The 19,646-nt window shown below is 34.4% G+C and overlaps 1 protein-coding gene across 1 annotated transcript; it reads right to left on the bottom strand.

Annotated features, from left to right (window-relative positions):
- Window positions 1–11,185: 11,185 nt before the first annotated feature.
- On the bottom strand, window positions 11,186–18,474 carry RAD51AP2 (RAD51 associated protein 2). The gene is made up of 3 exons (XM_026517120.4): window positions 15,210–18,474; window positions 14,785–14,865; window positions 11,186–11,318 (listed from the first exon to the last, which is right to left on the bottom strand). Exons 1-3 carry the CDS (start codon window positions 18,472–18,474, stop codon window positions 11,200–11,202), a joined length of 3,465 nt encoding a protein of 1,154 aa, XP_026372905.2. The 3' UTR covers window positions 11,186–11,199.
- Window positions 18,475–19,646: the final 1,172 nt, after the last annotated feature.

The following is a 19,646-nucleotide window of genomic DNA, read 5'->3' as shown; positions in this document are numbered from 1 at the left end:
AGCACTCAGTAAAAAAGGAAATGGGGAAACAGGGAAAGAAAGAAGAAAAACAATAGGAAAGTAGGTCCCATTGTGAGTTAGCCCTCGTTTCAGTTCAACCACGATTTTCTATGTGCCAGATACTACGTTAGGATCTAAAGTCATATAATCTGCTTACTTGAAAAGTTTGCTTAATCTAAATATTAGTTTCATTATCTGAAAATGGGGATGGATAATGGACTGGTGAGAAGATTTAACGAAGCAAACTATAGAAAGCACTGTAAACCTCATAAAAACTATCAAATACACACAAAGATAATGATGAACTAGCTACAATTCTGCAAACATGATAATGAAAAGGAAACTAGAAGTTTAAGAGATAAAGTTAAATTTTCCAAGTTCTTATAAAGAACAGCAAAATAGAAAAAGATATCCTAAAGAGAGATGTCCAAAATAAACATTCATCTTGCATTCCTCAAACAATTATTGTGTACTTAAGAGGGAGGTAATTAGAGACAAAATCAAATTCTTACCATCAGTGACATCATGGTATAGTAAGGAAGATGGTCCAGTAAAGTGTATAACAGTTGAGGGTAATAAATCTTACACTACTGTGGAAATATTGATCATGAAGTCCCTTTCAGTCCTAAAAGCTTTGATTCCACCGACAAATAATTTCCATCAGGAATACTGTAAAAGTAGATATGGAAGCAGCCATGGGTATTTTAGAAAAGAAAAATAATTTGGAAGAGGGAGAATATGACATAAAAGTAAAGATAAAACCTTTGAAGAAACTGAATCAGGATAGAAAGAGGAGGAAGAAATAGAAACAAAAAGAAAGAAGGGAGGGAGGAAGAGAAAGAAGGAAACTTGAGTAACCTGCCTTACCTTTGAGTTACCCTCAGCCTAGGTTTAGAGAAAGAATTCTTCAAAGGCATATGAATCACTAGAAAATGAAAGCATTCCTTATTCTTTATGGGGGTTATAATGCGTGAAGTATTAAAATTTAATTTGTTCTAAATTCTGAAATTTCAGTATACTGCTTCCTATCTCCAGAAAACCTCTTTTAATCTTCTGATTTATTGAACACAAATCAAATTCTCAAAATTAAAAAGGACTTCAAAATATAAAATAAGAAATTTTTATTATATGAAGAGAATGAAATCCTTCAATATATTTTCTTTTTAATCTATAATCCTCCATAATTTTATAAAATATTAATAATAAAATATATAATTAACAAGTTTATAAATCCCCAGCTAAACAAAATTGCTCCTCTTCATACTCTTCTGAATAGAATCTTCCCCTCCCTTATTCCTAATCTATAATTATTAAAAATCATGGGGCACTTGGGTGGCTCAGTCTGTTAAGCTTCTGCCTTAGGCTCAAGTCATGATCTCAGGGTCCTGGGATTAAGCCCCTCCTTATAGGGCTCCCTGATCAGCGGGGAGCCTGCTTTTCTCCCTCTCCTTCTGGTGTCTCTCTTGTGCTCTCTCTCTCTTAAATAAATAAAATCTTTAAAGAAGATCTTAAGATTTGGTTTAAGTTCTATGTGTTTCACATAAATCTCCCCTCCCCAGCCAGAATCAATCTTTCACACTTCTGCACCCCCAGAGCACTCAGACTGTTCTGTTCTGTGTTATCTGCCAATATGGTTTTCCCTTCAATTAGATTAAAACTCCATATCTTGTAACTCCCACAGTACTTACCAAGTGCTTTGTATATAAAATCTTCAAAGAATGTTTATTCGATTGAATAATATGTTTCATCTATTTTAATCTAACAATATTTCATACTTTCTTTCAAATTTACCAATAATCACTATTTTTCTATGCCTAAAGATTACAAAGCATTTTGTAAATTTATTGCGTTTTGAGTATAATCTCAGCTACTTTCATAGTTCTATCCCAATTTAAAACTTTTCTCCCGTTTTACTATCTTTGTAAGAAAAAGCTGTTAAGCAAAGGAACTTTACATCCAAGTTCTAACAAATACCCAAGCAGTTTTCAAAGACACATAGGAATGTGTTAGCCATAGCTAACATAAAATTGGTTTGAGTAAAAAACTAGAAAGAATTGCAAAAGTGAGTTTTCTCCCTTCTGTTGTTATGAATTTATGATGACATTCTTATGATAAAAAAGGAAAACTGAGTAGATATATTTTTTAAATAAAGTGAAGCTCAAAAGTACTATATGTAACAATGTGAATGTACTTAATGCCACTAAACTGTATACCTAAAAATCATTAAAGTGGTAAATTTGTATTAAGTATATTTTACTGCAGTAAAAAACCTACTATATTCTCCTTTTTAATAATTTGTTTATAATAAAAGGACTTCCATGGGACCTGGCACAGTATATTACAAACGTCAAAATAAATTGACCCAAACTTGTATAGTGTTTAAATTGTTCTTTATGAAGAAGGTATCCTGAAAAGTAAATATTCAAAACATATGATAGACTTCAATGCATAAAGATAAGTATTCCTCAGCCCATGCTTCATAGGTAAGATCTCTTAAGGCACGAGACCCTATTGGTAATCTTTTTACTTATAGCTATAAGGGATGAGAAAGCCCCTTCTGAAATATTAATAATAGTTACTAGTAATTACATGCTTGCTATGTAACAGGAGCTGCAGTAGACATTTCATGTATAGTATCTCTAACATTAGTCCCATGGAAAGCAATGAAATAACCCTTACTCCACTCCCCAAGTCCTCCTAATCACAAATATAAGAGCTATTGAAACTCTTTTTAAAATCTAGTTATGGAAAATATGTCACATCCATAGGATTGTCTTCATAACAGTCTTCAGAAAATCCAAGCAACCATTTTTATGGTTCATCCTTTATTATTGATATAAAATAAGAATTAATTTAAGGGAGAGTTCCTTATAAATTAGGCCCAAGACATTCTGGGTAGGTTCTCTTTTTAAAAAAAAAAAATGCCTGGGGGCGCCTGGGTGGCACAGCTGTTGAGCGTCTGCCTTCGGCTCAGGGTGTGATCCCGGCGTTATGGGATCGAGCCCCACATCAGGCTCCTCTGCTATGAGCCTGCTTCTTCCTCTCCCACTCCCCCTGCTTGTGTTCCCTCTCTCGCTGGCTATCGCTATCTCTGTCAAATAAATAAATAAAATCTTAAAAAAAAAAAAAAAGCCTGCTATATAGAAAGAATGATGACTAATATGCTCTGAGCTTTATAACTGAGAGAATTCATAGAAATGAGGTCATTTGTTCAGTTCCAGACTCATGATATTCTCTCAATAAGTGTAAATTTGAGGGCAAAAATAAATGAATAGATGAATGTGTTAGGACACAGATAATATTCTTCATATTTGAGATGTATGAAAGATAATGGGATAATGGGGCACCTGGGTGGCTCAGTCAGTTAAGCATCTGACTTGAGCTCAGGTCATGATCTCAGAATTCTGCGATGGAGTCCCCCCCTTGGGCTCTGTGCTCAGTAGGGCATCTGTTTCTCCCTCCCCCTCTGCCCATCCTCCCACTCGTGCTCTCGCTTGCTCTCTCTCTCTTTCAAATAAATAAATAAAATCTTTAAAAAATGATAACAACTACTCTAATCTTTATTGTTTTTCTTTTTCAGCAAATAAATGTTGCTAAAATATCTAAAAATATTTCATATTCTTTATTTTTACATTTAATGTCTTTCCTTCTTTATAGTTCTCCTTTTATTTCTAATGAGCAACCCACAGGGTATTTCATTTGCAGAACAACAGAATATCAGAAGTTATTTTAGTGATTACAATATGCCAAATGAGGAAACATCCGAAAGCCAAATGAGGCTACATGACATATTCGAGATCATGCAGAGAGAGTCAGAACAAAATCTCAAATCTTCTAACTATTCTTTCAGTTCTTTAGTGGGTTTTGCCTCTTAGATTTTGTCAACTAAATTTGTGTACTCTCTAAATCAGGAACCATGATACATATGTGCATATCCCACAGAGTACTTGGCAAAGTGCTAGACAATTACTCAGTCTAAATACATACTTGATGATTATTAACATTCAAGTAATCACAGGATGGGAATTACTAATAGTATTCTGATGTCCATGCAGCACATCACAGGGCATTCATTATACAAGACATCACAAGAATAACACATTATATTGGTTATAATGGTTATATTGGTTAGGGCTTTTGATTTCCACTTCTAGAAATTTTCCAAGTCTAGCATAGACTTTTACAACACCATCTTAATGTTGACCATTTAGTCTCTGGTGCATTTTGGCTCCTAAGTACAGCTCTTGCTAACAAAATAAAAGATAAAACCTCCTTTGGAACTATTTTATCATGGCCTAAGATGCTTTGAAATGTCTCTGTTCAAAGAGAAGCTTTTGTTAATGTTGACAGTGTAGTTCCTTTGAAGACTCCCCATAAGGAAAATCTATGAGAAAAACTTTCAGAAGTTGATAAGAGGGACAGAGCCACAATTTAAAGTGAACTATAATTACTGCCTTTTTCCCTAAAAGAAAATGTAATGATAGAAGGGAAGGCCTAAAACATTTCAGACTTAAGTCTTTTACTAGGAAAATACCTTTTGCTAGAAAAGTTAAGATTATAGGAAACTTAAATGCATATTGCTATGTGAAAGAAACCAGTCTGCAAATACATAATATATGATTCCAACTATATGCTATTTTGGAAAAGACATAAATAAATATAGTAAAATTATGAGTGATTCTCCAAATTTGGGGGGGGATGAATAGGTGGAGCAGAGAGAATTTTTAGGGCAGTGAAACAATTCTGTATGATACTGTAAAGGTGGATACGTGGCATCATGTATCTGACAAAAGTTTTGTTGAAAATCAGTATTATCAAGAAAAAAAATAAGTGTGTAAATCAATTTAAGTAGGTGTTAGTCATATTAAAAGACATTTATAAAAGCATTGTGAGGGAAAAGTTGGGTTCTGTTTTGAAGGTGGTCTCAATACTGAGGGAGAAGATAAATAAGAAAGAGCCAAAGACAAAAATATGCCAAAAAGCCCCACTGGATTTAGTTATATTTTCTTCTGCAGACAAACAAACAAAAAGCTATAAACTTTACAAGATTATTTATGTGTACTTTAAGGTATAGGCAAAAATGCATGTTGTACAAATTTATTTTTTCCTTGTCTTTTAAAGTTTGCTTCAAAAAATAATACCTCACAAATCTGCTCTTCTAAATGCTATTCTTGGAACGATTATTCTCATCATTATTGTCATCATAATTATTAGCCATCAATGGTCTTTATGAGTAGGACAACTTGGGACATAAGGACTTAGTGTCAGTAATCAAAATTTGGAGGCTGCTTATTTGCAATGGGACAAATAATTTTTTATAGCCTGCTGGGTGGGTCAGAGTCTTAGAGCTGGCACTTCATTTTCTAATCATTTTAGTAGCATGTTGCTCAACTATTTTATATACTTTCACAAAATTTGGTACCCAAACCATAGATTTGGTATGGTAGATGATCCCATGAAAATTGAAGAGGTTTCTAAGGAACATAAAACAGAAGTAAAGAGCAAAAAGCCATGAACTAAACTTTGAAGTTTGCTTCTATCTAAGAATCAGAAAGTAAAAGAACTAGTATGGTCAGAGAAATAAGGGGTGGTGTATCATCACAAAGTGAAGGTTTCAAGGATGGAAGGCTGCTAGCAATCCAAAAAAAAACTTAAAAAAAAAAATACAAACTGAAAAATTATCAAAATCCTCAGTGACTCTTAAGAGTGTCTTTTCTGGGGGCGCCTGGGTAGCGCAGTCGTTAAGCATCTGCCTTAGGCTCAGGGTGTGATCCCGGCGTTCAGGGATCGAGTCCTACATCGGGCTCCTCCGCTGGGAGCCTGCTTCTTCCTCTCCCATTCCTCTGCTGTGTTCCCTCTCTCGCTGGCTGTCTCTCTGTCACAAAAATAAATAAAATCTTTAAAAAAAAAAAAAAAAAGAGTGTCTTTTCTGGGGGCGCCTGGGTGGCTCAGTCAGTTAAGCACTGACTTTGACTCATATCATTATCTTGAGGTCCTGGGATCGAGGCCCACATTGGGCTCCCCGCTCAGCAGGGAGTCTGCTTGTCCCTCTCCGCCTGTCCCCTATTCGTGCTCACTCTCTCTCTCTCTCTCTCTCTCTCTCTCAAATAAATAGATAAATTCTTTAAAAAGAAAAGAAAACAAAAGAAAAGAAAGTGTTCTTTCTGGTGAAAGGAAGCAGGGCAGGGCAAAGAAAGATAAAGGCTCTGAGGAGAGAAGAAAGGGACATGTGTATAAACATACAATTGGAAGCTTACAAAAGAAATGAGTAGAAATTAAGCTACTGGATGTGGAGCAGTGAAATAAAGGAGAAATTGGAGTGGCAATTAGCCAGGTAGCAGAATCAATCACAAAGATTTTTTAAGGAGATATATGGATTATGTGATTAAGCATGCCATAAAACTATATTTACTGAAATATAAATCTAAATGTTATGTTAAAGTAGTATTAAGAACATTTTTAAAGTTCAAAGTCAGAATTTCTAAAATTGCTTTAAAATTATAACTTTGGTCAAAATGTCAAATTCACTGAACACATTTGACTTTTCAAGTTTCAGTTTCTTTAGCATTAAAATGTTTTTTTCCTTTTAATCTTAATTTTTTAAAAAGATTTTATTTATTTATTTGAGACACAGAGAGACAAAACACAAGCAGGTGGGGAGGGGCAAAGGGAGAGGGGAAAAGCAGACTCCCCACTGAGCAGGGAGTCTAATGAGGGGCTCGATCCCAGGACCATGAGACCATGACTAAACCAAAGGCAGAAGCTTAACCAACTGAGCCACCCAGGTGCCCCTAAATCTTAAATTTTTAATATGTTGAAATTTATAAATTACTGAATTTATTAAGTATTCTGTAAGAAGTATGGGTATAAAACAAGTAACTAAAAATACCTTATATGCTTATTAATAATAACATATTATTCTTTCATGGAAATATATAGGGGAAAAGAATTGTTAACTACTGCTTCCTCCTTTGAGGGAAATTGGATAGCTAAGTGTCAAAAAGGAATGGGGGTACTTGTATTCATTGTTTCTCTTTTTTTTCCCCATCCTTTGCATTTTGTACCATGTCTAGATATTAACTTTTCAAAAATAAATATATATTAGAAAAATAAAGTTTAAAAGATTGTTTAAAAGGCAAGTATAAAAGTATAAAGGCAAAAATAAATAAAAATAATAGCTCTTTCTACTAACACAAAAGAAGTAAGTAAATAGGAAACTTTGATTTATTATGCTGACTTTATAAAGATCTTAAATGGGATCAGAGATAAGACATTGAATTTTGAGAAGTATTTTTATAATTTAGTTTTCAAGATTATACATCCATGTTTTACTTAACTGATTTTTCTCTTCATTAAAATAGAGAAAATCATTTAAAATTCTGACAAGTTAATGTTTAAATTTATGAAGATACATAGTTAACTGTTCTAGATCCAAGCTTTGTTTTCACATATTTGGATCTAGGAGACATTGCAACAAAGAATAACAAAAAGATCTTTAAATTCCAAGAGGACAAATAGCTATATGCCTCAAGAAGAAAAGTTTAATCAGAGCGATGCATTTAAGACACACTTATTCTTGTTGGCATTGTTCGCTTTTGTTTTCAACTAACGTTTATTATGTCATGCACCTAGGCCCTGGGGATATAGTAATAAACAAAATAAGAAATGCTTTTGCCCTTGAAGAGTTTAAAATCTAGTAGGAAAGGCAGACAATAAATAAAATAAATACGTAAAAGACATAGCATGTTGACAGCAAAGTATTAGGGAGGAAAAGATAAAAGCAGGGAAGGGGCATATGAATGTTAGCAGGAAGAAAGAGCCACACTAACGAGGTGACATTTAAGTAAATTTCAAGGAAGGGAGTACAGAGCAAGCTATACAGATACCTTAGAGACAAAAATTTCAGGAAAAGCAAGTGAAAAGTCCCTGAGGCAAGGATATTCCTAGTATCCAAGACACAGCAAAATCAGTGTGGTTTCAGGAGAATGAACAAAGGGAAAATAGTAGAGAGAGCTTTAGGGAAGTAAGAGAGATCATTGTCAGATCATTACACATGAAAGTAAGATTTTTTTTTTCTCTGAGTAAGATGGAAAGCCTTTAGAAGGTTTTGAGCAGAGCTGTGATATGTTATGACATATTTTAAAGAATCATTCTGGCTAATGTGTTCAGAATAGACTGAAAGGCAGCAATAGGGATAGGGAAAAGGGAAAGGGAATAGGGAAAAGAACCATGATTTGTCCAGACAAATCTTGATTGTGATGAGATTTGCCTTGTATAAAGATAAAAGAAAAAAATCCAAATGGGGCTTATAAAAATAATAAAAAGAAAAAAGAGATAGATGAGGACCCTTGTAGAAAAAAAATTAAAAGAACATTTTCATAAGACTCAAAGGAACAGGCATATTCCTAAAAATAATCTAATTCATGATCAAAAAATATCCAAGAAAAAGTCAACCATTCTAAATAATTATTAATTATTGAGTAGTTAATATGTATCAGCACATTGGTATACATTATTGAGAAGTTACTATATAACAGAGCTATTATAAATACATAACATATAATAGTTCATTTAAACTTCACAATGATCCCATGAGCTATTGTTATCCTGTTTTTCTTAGAAATAAGGACTTGCCAAAGATCATAAGCTATCAAGAATTAAAAAGGGGGCACCTGGATGGCTTAGGTCATGATCTCAGGGTCCTGGGATTGAGCCCTGCATTGAGCTCCTTCCCACTCAGCAGGGAGTCTGCTTGCCCTCTGCCCCTCCCCATGCTGTGCTCTCTCAAATAAATACAATCTTAAAAAAAAAAAAAATTCAAAAAGACATAGGAATTATGAGCAGGTATAGAAATTCATTCATTTATTCACTGTTTTATGGGTCCTTACAAAGGGCAGGTACTATTCTAGGCACTAGGGATATATTAGTGGGTGGAGAGGAAAGAATCTGTTTGCAAGAAACTTGCATTCATTTTAGCAAGGTGTTTATAGTGTTTGAGATGGTGGTGAGTTCTTTAGGGGAGAAAGAAATCAGAGCAAGATATTGAAGTTGGAAAGTACATGGTTGGGGGGTGGTAATTAAAGAATACAGCTGAATTTGAGATATTTTTAGTGTGTTTCAGAACCCTAGCTTGTAATAGGATAATTTAATCCAGTCACATATGTTTTGTGAACTGATACATTTAGTCTTCCTTCTGTATTGAATGTTTTCTGTTTTTTAATGCTTTCTTGATGCCTCCTTTCCTTACTTTTTGTTACATAGCCCATTTTATTGTTACTTCTCTGTATAGTGTTTTGAAAAGTATTATTCTACTGATGGCTACATTTAAATTATATATATGCTCCATTTCTTTTTTTTTTTTTTAAAGATTTTATTTATTTATGTGACAGAGAGACAGCCAACGAGAGAGGGAACACAGCAGGGGAGTGGGAGAGGAAGAAGCAGGCTCCCAGCGGAGGAGCCTGATGTGGGACTCAATCCCAGAACGCCGGGATCATGCCCTGAGCCGAAGGCAGACGCTTAACAACTGCGCTACGCAGGCGCCCCTATGCTCCATTTCTTTACCAATCTCAAGCAGAGAAAATTAAGTTCCATAAAGGCAGGCTTTTTTACGTGTCTTCTTCCGTATCCTATCTCTGAGCTTAACACAATGGTAGTATTAAAATGTATCTGTTTGACATTTCTGCAAAGAAGACATACAAATGGCCAATAGACACATGAAAAAGTGCTCAAAATCACTCAGCATCAGGGAAATACAAATCAAAACCACAATGAGATACCACCTCACACCAGTCAGAATGGCTAAAATTAACAAGTCAGGAAATGACAGATGTTGGCGAGGATGTGGAGAAAGGGGAACCCTCCTACACTGTTGGTGGAAATGCAAGCTGGTGCAGCCACTCTGGAAAACAGTATGGGGTTCCTCAAAAAGGTGAAAATAGAGCTACCCAAAACCCAGCAATTGCACTACTGGGTATTTACCCCAAAGATATAAATGTAGTGATCCAAAGGGCTACCTGCACCCCCATGTTTATAGCAGCAATGTGCACAATAGCCAAACTATGGAAAGAGCCCAGATGTCTATGGACAGCTAAATGGATAAAGATGTGGTATATATATAAAATGGAATATTATTCAGCCATCAAAAAAGAAATCTTTCCATTTACAATGACATGGATGGAACTAGAGGGTATTATGCTAAGTGAAATAAGTCAATCAGAGAAAGACAATTATAATATGATCACACTGACATGTGGAATTTGAGAAACAAGGCAGAGGATCATAGGGGAAGAGAGGAAAAAATGAAACAAGAAGAAACCAGAGAGGGAGACAAACCATAAGAGACTCTTAATCTCAGGAAACAAACTGAGTGTTACTGGAGTGAAGGGGGGTGGGAGGGATGGGGTGTCTAGGTGATGGACATTGCGGAGGGTATGTGCTGTGGTGATGGCTGTGTATTTTGTAAGACTGATGAATCACAGACCTGTATCCTTGAAACAAATAATATATTATATGTTAATGCAATAAAGATGCATACATGTCATTAAAAAATAAAATAAAATGTATCTGTTTTATGAGTGAATAAATTATTAGGTATTAACTACATGATCAGAATTCTGCTCTGGGGCCAAGACAGACTCTGGGGGGCAAAATAAAAATTATAAAGTGAGTGCAGAGAAAAGTAGGAAAGAATTCTTCAGAGAGTGCCTCTATCCCAGTCCTGAAACTAATTTTGTGTTCTTAAAAACTTATCCACCCTCTTTGCACCTCTATTTTTCACTTGAAAAAATAAGGGAAGTAGATTATAACAGTGGTTTGTTACCTTTTTATGAGTCACAGATCCTTTTGAGAAACCTATAAAGGCTATCACTCTTCTCCATAAAAGCATTATACACATACATATCATGAAATATAATAAGTTGATGTGTTTTATGAGATCATGAAAAGCTTTTAATGTATATATTATAATATAATATGAAAACATCAATGAAATATTTTATGACATTTAAAGGCAATTAGATAATTCACACACAACACACACACACACAAAACCCTCTGCATACTTCATAATAAATAAAGCTCAAGACTCTCAACTCAGGAGAAAGCATTTAACCAAAGTAAGAGACAAAAGTTTTATAGATCTTATGAAATGTTTTGAAATATTAAAGTCCAGTGTCTTCTTATAAGTTCTCATAGCCTTTATTTCAGATAGGGATGAAGTTGTTTAAGCTTAGCTTTTCTTGACAAACCAATTCTGATTGGTCGACTGCATGTCTTAAGAGGTAGTACTCTTGAAATTCCATGTGAAAAATTACTACCTACAATATAAGACAATAAAAGTGCATGAGGGAATAAAAATTACTTGTAGTTTCTAAGCTTAAAAAGTTTTACTTATCATCATCATCAGCAACATTTACTGAGTCATTGAACTAAGTGCTTTAAATGCATCAGTTTATGTATCCTATCACCATTTTTAAAACGTGAAAACCTCAGCACGAAAAAAAGTTAAGTAACTTGCCCACATAAAATAGCAACTAAATAAAATCAGCATTCCACTCAGGCAGTTTGACTTAACAACAACAACAAAACTACACAGTTTAACATGACGTTGTGGCTTTAAAAACCAAGTCATTTTTCTATTGGAAGCTCAACAGTAGGCTATACTGTTAATGATTTCATTTGGCTTCTAATAGAGATTATTATCAACAATACTGCACAAATGCATTTCATCTATTATGTAAAAATGGAGGGCTCTGATTTTGAAATTTTTATTTAACATCATACTATCATATTCAAAAAAATGCAAAACATTTCATGGACAACAATCGGTTGACCAGACCAGTAGGATCAACTATTATTGATAATGAAACACAAAAATATCTCTAATTTTCAGAGATTTAAAAAAAAAAAAGCGGTGAGGTACATATGTAAAGCTAAAAATGTATCAAGCTTTAACCCAGCTTTAATGAATTAGTATGATCTTAATATAATAGCACATTTTACTAAAAATGGTGTAATCAACTTAATATTTCTGACAAAAGAAAAACAGCATGATTTCTACTAAGCTGAACCAAACAGAACCTGTGTATTTACCTATGTAAACATTAATGAAATAAAATACAAAGTCTAACAATATGTAAATATGTAACTATATGTAAATAGGGAGAAAACAGCTTACCACAAAAATAGCTATAAATCAGTTTATGATACTTTGTTCTACATTAAAAGAATAAAGTTAATTATAAAAACAAGAGAAAAAACATATTACTAGTTTTTTTCAGTTTTTAAGGAAAAAGGGATTGTCCAAATAAAACAAAATTGTTGGATCATTTCTGATACACTAGATTTGTTTATAAATTAGATAATTTCAGCAATTTATGCTAAGTGGACTTCTTCATTATGAGATTATTATTTTAGAACAAAGCCATGATTAGTCTGTTTGATTACTTTTTCAAAGAATAGCTTTCCTCTTTCATGGTCTAATATGACAGATACTTCTGGTAATTTTGCAATGGGTAGGAAATCACCAAACCAATTTGTATCAAGAGCAGGCCCGCTGCAAAGCATATGCCCCTAAACAGTCATCAGGTTGTGGCTATGAGGAAGATACGCTTCTTTGTCTCCTTGGATTTCCTACTTTTACAAGAATATTGTGATCCATTTTATTATTACTGTACAATGGATTAATTTATTGCTTTGTACTACTTAACAATTCTAAACATTCAAGAATACTACCAGAAATTATTCATTTTAAAAATCAGTGTAAACTAATGGAACTTAAATAAAATAAGTTGAAAAAATCAGTGTTTAAAAAAAGCCATAATATGTATTAGTAATCTTCTAGAAATAATACTAACTCAAATATTTTCTAAATCCTTGCAAGTCGAAATACGGTCCACAGGCTAGCAGCATCTATATTTGCTAGGAGCTTGTTGGGAATACAGAATCTTAGGGCCTACCGCACAAAAGAATCAGAATCATTGAACAGGACACCCAGGTGATTTGTATATACATTAAAGTTTGGGAAGTTTTGGTGCTAAATGATATATAAAGCACCAGGTGCACTAACTGTCTGGCATATTTCACATGTTCAAAATAATTTCAAACTACTTGCATTTTCTACACCACAGAGAAAGGAGAGAGAAATGGTCAGGATGCACTGGAGACACTACTGGTAGAAATTTAACTGAAGGCATCATGAGGACAACTGGATAAGTATCAAAAACATTTCAGCATCAGTGTGGAGCCAACCTTTTCCCAGTGCCTTTAAAATCACGCTGCATAAGCAGTCACCCACTCTACCTAGGCAGAATTAGTCCACTACTAGCCCCACTTCCCACCATTTCCCAACTTTTTCCTTACACTATGGATTTTAACAAGTCTCAGGAAAATCACTCCATTTTTATGCACTTTGAATGTAAATCCAAGATGACTATCTTAACATAGTACTAAATAATTCTGGCTGTCCATATTATTTTTCATATTTCTTGACACACATTTTTCATATTTCATGACAAGGCTCTTTTTCTTGTGAAGGCACAATAGAGTATTATGGGTTCAGATATTCCCAACATATGTAACATTTCTTTTCCAATTTGTGCACATTCTTCAATTTTCCTCATATAACCACTCCATTATTACAATTATGACCATGATGACAATATGAGTATGAGCTCCCTATTCCTCTTTCTATCTCAAAATACATTCCTAAACCCAATCTCTTTCTTTCTGTTTGTCCTAGAAGAAACAACCGGTATCCTTTCCAGGCTAATTCTATCACTCTGCTTTGAGTCTCATAGAGTATTGTTCTCTCAATTACTCCCTTTATTCAGGGGAGAAGAGACTACATAGGGGCTTTTGACCTTCCAAGGAATGGGATCAATTTTTAAGATTATCTCATTGTAAGCTAAGAAGAGAGAAACAGATACAGTTTGGAAGTGACTGAATAAAAGGATAGCATCCTACTGACAATGAGAGGCCGAGAAAAATATTTTAAGAAATGATGCATGACCAAAGATGTTTTGGTAAACGTATTTCACCTACATCATTACTCTTTCTATATCCAGTCTTGTGGTGTAATACCAGCAATTTCTGACCATATGAAAATTCAGTCATTTAGAAAACAGTTCGCTAATTTCAACCCTACCCCTACATCACTCCCATTGGTGTTAGACTTAGTGTGTTTTTTTTTCAGGTGTCATAGACCTTTTAGGCAAAGGACAAAGTTAGTTGTTTAACTTCTCTTTAGTTTTATTTTTTAGTACTAATCAAAAGTTTAAATATCATGGTCATAGATCATGTTAATACATCTAAAGGATAATAATTTTTAATTACTAAATAAAATATCCATATAGAGAGTCCCATAATAAAGAATAGAGAACATAGATAATAAATATGTAATTGGGAATAACATCTCATCAATGAAAATCCAACTTAGATAAATGCCTTTTTTGGTTGTGCCAATTAATGTTATACACATTAGATGTGTGTATTGGATCAAAAAAAAAAAAAACTGTCTTCATCACATAGTTATTACAATGCATCACTGCAAATATTGAAAAACAGTTTTGTAGAGCACATTTCCCAGTAATATTCTAAATGCCATTTCAATTTTTAGCTGATTTTTAACTATTGGAATTTGCATCAGTAAATTATTAATGATTACAAAAGTGATAAATCTTTATATTTATCTTCTAACAACCTGAAGATATTCTCCTCATGCTAAAAATACAAAACTCAATAATCATCTCAGAAAGTGTTCAAGAAAATAACCAAAAATCTTACCTCCCTTCAGTAAATAATTAAATTTTTCCTCAAATTCGTCAGAGAAAAAAGCAGACCTTTTAGGTGAAGGTTTTTCACAGTCTACAAATGAAAATCAATATGTTACAGCAAAAAGTAACTTTTACATAAAATATTAATACTATAAACAAATTACTTTCTCAAAAATGTTTCCTCCTATTGGCTTCTAATATTTAGATAAATGAAGCAGGACTCATCAAGCCTCCTTTTAAAAATTTCATCACTTATGACCTTCAACTTCAGGATATTATTTAATGTTTCATAGGAAAATAATGTGCATCAGTAAATATTGTCTAACTCGTTACCTCTCTCTCCTTTTTTCAAAAAAAAAATACATATTTGGCCTACACAGAAAAAAAGCCACATTTTTTATCATGAGAAAAAATGTTTTAAAACTAATTTCATACCTTCGTTGGAAGTAGAATAAAATTCTTCTTCCAATGTTCTTGGACAGCTATATTCATTTGGAACTTCCTGTTCATGATCCAGTACTGTTTTCCATTTAAATAAAGTTTGGTGTCTTTTAGGCGTATTAGGACACGTTATAGCATCACAGTGCAAAGAAGACTCACATGTTTTGTTGACTGTAACCATTTTCAAATCTCTTCTTATCTCCGTTTTTACCTCCTCAATATCATTATTTTCTCTAAAGTAATTTTCTTGCCCATTGTTTGTTTCCACAGTGCTTAGAATTTTGTTTTCCTTACTGATTTCATGAAACATATGAAGTTCTTCAAGTACTAAGTCAAATTTACTCTTCATCTCAAAATCGTTCACTATTGTCGGAGCTTCTGTTGATAAACACTCTGCAGTTAAGTCCTGAAAACATTCATTGTTCCCTAGACTCAAATAAGTTTCAAACTGATGATTAACACATTCTGTAGAATCATTCTTTGGATGAAAATGCTTTGAATTAGCCAACTCACTGTCTTGCAAAATGCTCTCATATTCATTTCTGTCAGCTACATTATTTTGATTAACATATTTAGTTTCTTCCACATTTACTTTTTTACTCATTAATGAAACTGGTTGCATAGAAAACATGCTATCCATTGAATAAAAATTATTTTTCTCTTCCTTTTTTATCCTAATATCTTCGTTAACTTGGCAACTGTTTGTTAAACTTTGTGCCATGACTTTTACTTCAGCCTTCAAAATTGAGTCATGTTTTTTTCCTTTGATACCACTTAGCAAGCTCCCAACATTTAGCACTTCAATTATAGTCCTAGGATTGGTTTGTTCCCTACGTTTTAAGTCGTGGTTTGTTGGTATGGCCTGTTGCCTAATATTGATGAAATCTTCAAATATGCACTTCAAATTAAAGTCACTGATCTTATTATGCTTCTGTTTTCTTTCAGTATCTAAATCTTGGTTGTACATGTTTATTTCACAAAATTTTTCATTAATATATCTATGGTTGTTCTGTATAAATGGAGAACCAGACATAACGTGTGTTTTAGGAGCATTAGGACTACAGTGAGCCCAATTTTCCTCATTTATGAATTGTTCAGGACAACTCTTATTCTCGTAAGTTTCTTTTGTCAAACAAATTTCATCCACATCATCAAAATCCATTGAAAGAGGAATTTTTTCATATGTTTCAAAAATTGGAAAATGTTTGTTTTTAGTTTTCAGATGGAAGGAATTGATAGGTTTTTTCTTAGACTCTTCAAAAACTTGATCAGTTTTAAATAACTTTCTTTCTTCTAACATAGGTTTCATATCTTCTAATAGTCTTGAAAAAGTTAAAAACCTTGCTAGATTTACAGTATGATTTTCCTCTATGTTTTTTGAATAATGAAAGTGAACTATCCATTTGATAATGCATTTCTCCTCTAATTTAGAATCATTTTCAATTCTTGTTAAAGAGTCAAAGTTATTGAGCAAAGAAGCTATGTTGTTTTTCAATATGCTATTTAAAGGTTCTGAAACACTGGTTTGTAAATATATGCTCAACATATTCTTTCTATTGACATTCATAGTCTTAGTTATTAGATTTTGAAGATCAATTTGCTTTTTATCCTTGAAAATTTCATACCAGGTTAAAATATCATCTTTTTGATTTCCTGAAATATTTTCATGAAAATAAAAAATTGCCATAATGAAACTTCCAAAAATATTGCTTAAATGAAAGTCTTTTTGTGTAGTATAATATCTTAACTCGAGCGTATTATTGTTTTCTCCTTTACCATTTAACCAAAAAAAAATTATTAAAGCCTTTCGGCTACCAAGTGTTCCAATCATGAGAGGCTTTGATTGTTTTTCATGTGTATTCATGGCTTTTGTATAGTGATAATCTTCTTTGCTTAAGAGATCTATTTCTAATAATTGTAGAAAATTCAATTTTTCTTCAATTTTTTTAATATTTTCACTTTGAGTCTTGTAATTATCCATAATCCAACCACTTTCTCCCTTTTTTCCCAAAACATGTCTAATGTTATGGTCCTGGCTTTGAGATTTTTCTAATCTGGTAAATATGTAAATGTCCAGGCATGTTTCTACTTCTCCCAAGTTTGCATTCTCTAGTATTATAGTGAAATTCTTTTCAGAGTCTGTTACATCAGATATGATACTACTGTGGTTATAGTAGTTTAAACTGATCAAGTCTTTTTTTCTCACACAAATATTTTGGTTGCTGAGTGACTGGTGGTTACTTTCATAGCATGCAGAAAAAATATTTTCTGCATCGGCATCTACAATGTTTTTATCATCCTGTAACTTTTGCTTCTTAACATCAGGTCTATTTTGGGACCAGTAAATGTTTGTGAAATCCCTAACATATGCCTCGTTTTTGTCATTCTTTTTCTTTGCTATTTCCTTTAAATAGACAGAGGACATTTTGCTATTTAAATCAGTTGGAAACTCAGGGATACTTATTGTGCTGCTATCTCTAAAATAGCTGGGTTTGGCAATTTCTATGCTGGGCTGGTTTTCAGATTTTGATATATTTAGTGTAGATGCTGAAATGTTATTTTCTTTTTTATTTGATGGCATAACACTGTCAGCTTTACATCTGTTCTTAATATCATGAAATGATGATTTGGTTTCCTTGCAAAAGGTAACCTCCAAAAATAGGTTTTCTGTCTGTTTTACATAACTGTTGTCTTCCTGATTATTGTCTCTCCCTCGTACTAAATTTTGTTTTCCATCCGCGTTTTTAACTCCAGGTGTATCATGTATAGAGGCGTTGGGCAGAAGCGAACCGGCCTCCGCTTCAGCTCTATCACCGCCCTGCCCACTGAAAGCCTCTTTGTCATACAGTCCTGCTTCCCAAGACCTTCCGGAAGCCCTCAAACCAGAATCAAAACTTTGTGAGGAGAGAGGCTGCAAACAACTATTCATCTCAAATTTGCCATTTTGGCGTCTCAGATGACCTATCTGCTCCCCACTGACTGGTTTCTCCACACACGAGTCTGTGGAGTGCTCAAAAATCACATTAGCTGAAACAAGGGGCGCCCTGAAGGGTCTGGGCGACAACTGCCAGACTTTTTCCACCTCAGACAAGCGAGGCACCAAGGGGAGCCTCCACTCTACCTCAGAGGCACTGCCAGGTTCCTTAAGACGGGGCCGCTTTCGCCTGGGTGGTTGGGAATCAGGGTCTTCGGGAGACGGTAAAGAAAAGATAAGCTCCCTGAACTTGGCACCCCGCGCCGTGGACTGCGTGAGCGACATGACAGCGAACGGAAGTGATCTGCCCAGGTTCCCGCCCGGCTCGTCTTTTAAAAGCTGCTTCAGATGGCTCCGCCTCACCCCACCCCTCGACGCCCTGGTCACGCCCCTAACATTCCCCTTGAAGCTGTTTCGGCCCCAGCCTCAGAGAAAGCCCCGCCCTGACCACGCCCCAGCCCCGCCCCCAGCCATCCGGCCCCGCCCCCACCCTACCTTAAGCACGCGAGCTCGGATATTCTTTTCCTCAAAGTACAAAGCACCCGGGGCCGTTACGTTGTCTATTTTTAGCGCCTCTTGCTGGTGCCTGGACTGTAGCGGCTCTAAATATTTTCTTCCCTCTGGTAGAATTAAGGGAAAAGTCAGAATCTCCCTCTCTCCCTCTCTCTTTTTAAGTTTCAGAACAGAAACAACTTTGTTTTTAAAATTCTAAAATTCTGTTTTCCTCAGAAGCGGCTTCTCCACAGTTGCTCTAGGGCGTCTTCTCCAGTAAAAAAGTGTAGTTTTGTGAGCACCGGACCAAACCGCTCTGTGTCTGGGATAACTTTTTAAAACGCTCTTAATCATTCCGGTGGCATTTAAAATCAGATTTCCACCTCACTAATAAAGTATGTTTAGGGGAAATAAGGCACTGGTATTTAACAATCTGAATATTTTAGGGGAAAAATGTGTAGAAATAATTATTCAGATAATTACTAATCTTTATTTTTTTTAAGATTTTATTTATTTATTTATCAGAGAGAGAGACAGAGAGAGAGGGCACAAGCAGGGGGAGAGGCAGGCTCCCTACTGAGTAAGGAGCCCAATGTGGGACTTGATCCCAGGACTCTGGGATCACAACCCGAGCGGAAGGCAGCCCCTTAACCGACTGAGCCACCCAGGCATCCCTAATCTTCACTTTAAAACAGTAGAAAAATCGTTTCATATGTGCTGTGGGATTTCCTTCTCCACATAACAACTTTCCTTCCCCACAAAATAACTTAAAGATAAAAATTATATGTTTCAACTATTCCAACTGTAATGATACAGTTCCGACTCCTATCTAATAAATTGTATGGACCTTCTTTTTCTTTTTCCTCTGTCTTGAGAATAATTTATTTATTATTTCAAGTCAGTTCTGATTTTTTGTCAATTCCATAAAGAAGAAAATGATTTTCAAAATGTTTATTATTATATAC

This window comes from Ursus arctos, unplaced genomic scaffold (genome assembly GCF_023065955.2).
Source record: "Ursus arctos isolate Adak ecotype North America unplaced genomic scaffold, UrsArc2.0 scaffold_8, whole genome shotgun sequence".
NCBI lineage: Eukaryota > Metazoa > Chordata > Mammalia > Carnivora > Ursidae > Ursus > Ursus arctos.
The sequence above is the reverse complement of the archived record's forward strand: the minus strand, read 5'-3'. Positions and strand labels throughout refer to the sequence as shown.

What these genes read in the sequence shown, in the direction of transcription:
- RAD51AP2 (XM_026517120.4), bottom strand. Translation starts at nt 18,474, where the DNA reads ATGTCGCTCACGCAGTCCACGGCGCGGGGTGCCAAGTTCAGGGAGCTT. An exon ending in TTATTCTACTTCCAACGAAG is followed by an intron (nt 14,866 to 15,209) that starts GTATGAAATTAG and finishes TTTCATTTGTAG; the next exon opens with ACTGTGAAAAACCTTCACCT. An exon ending in TAATTATTTACTGAAGGGAG is followed by an intron (nt 11,319 to 14,784) that starts GTAAGATTTTTG and finishes CTTATATTGTAG; the next exon opens with GTAGTAATTTTTCACATGGA.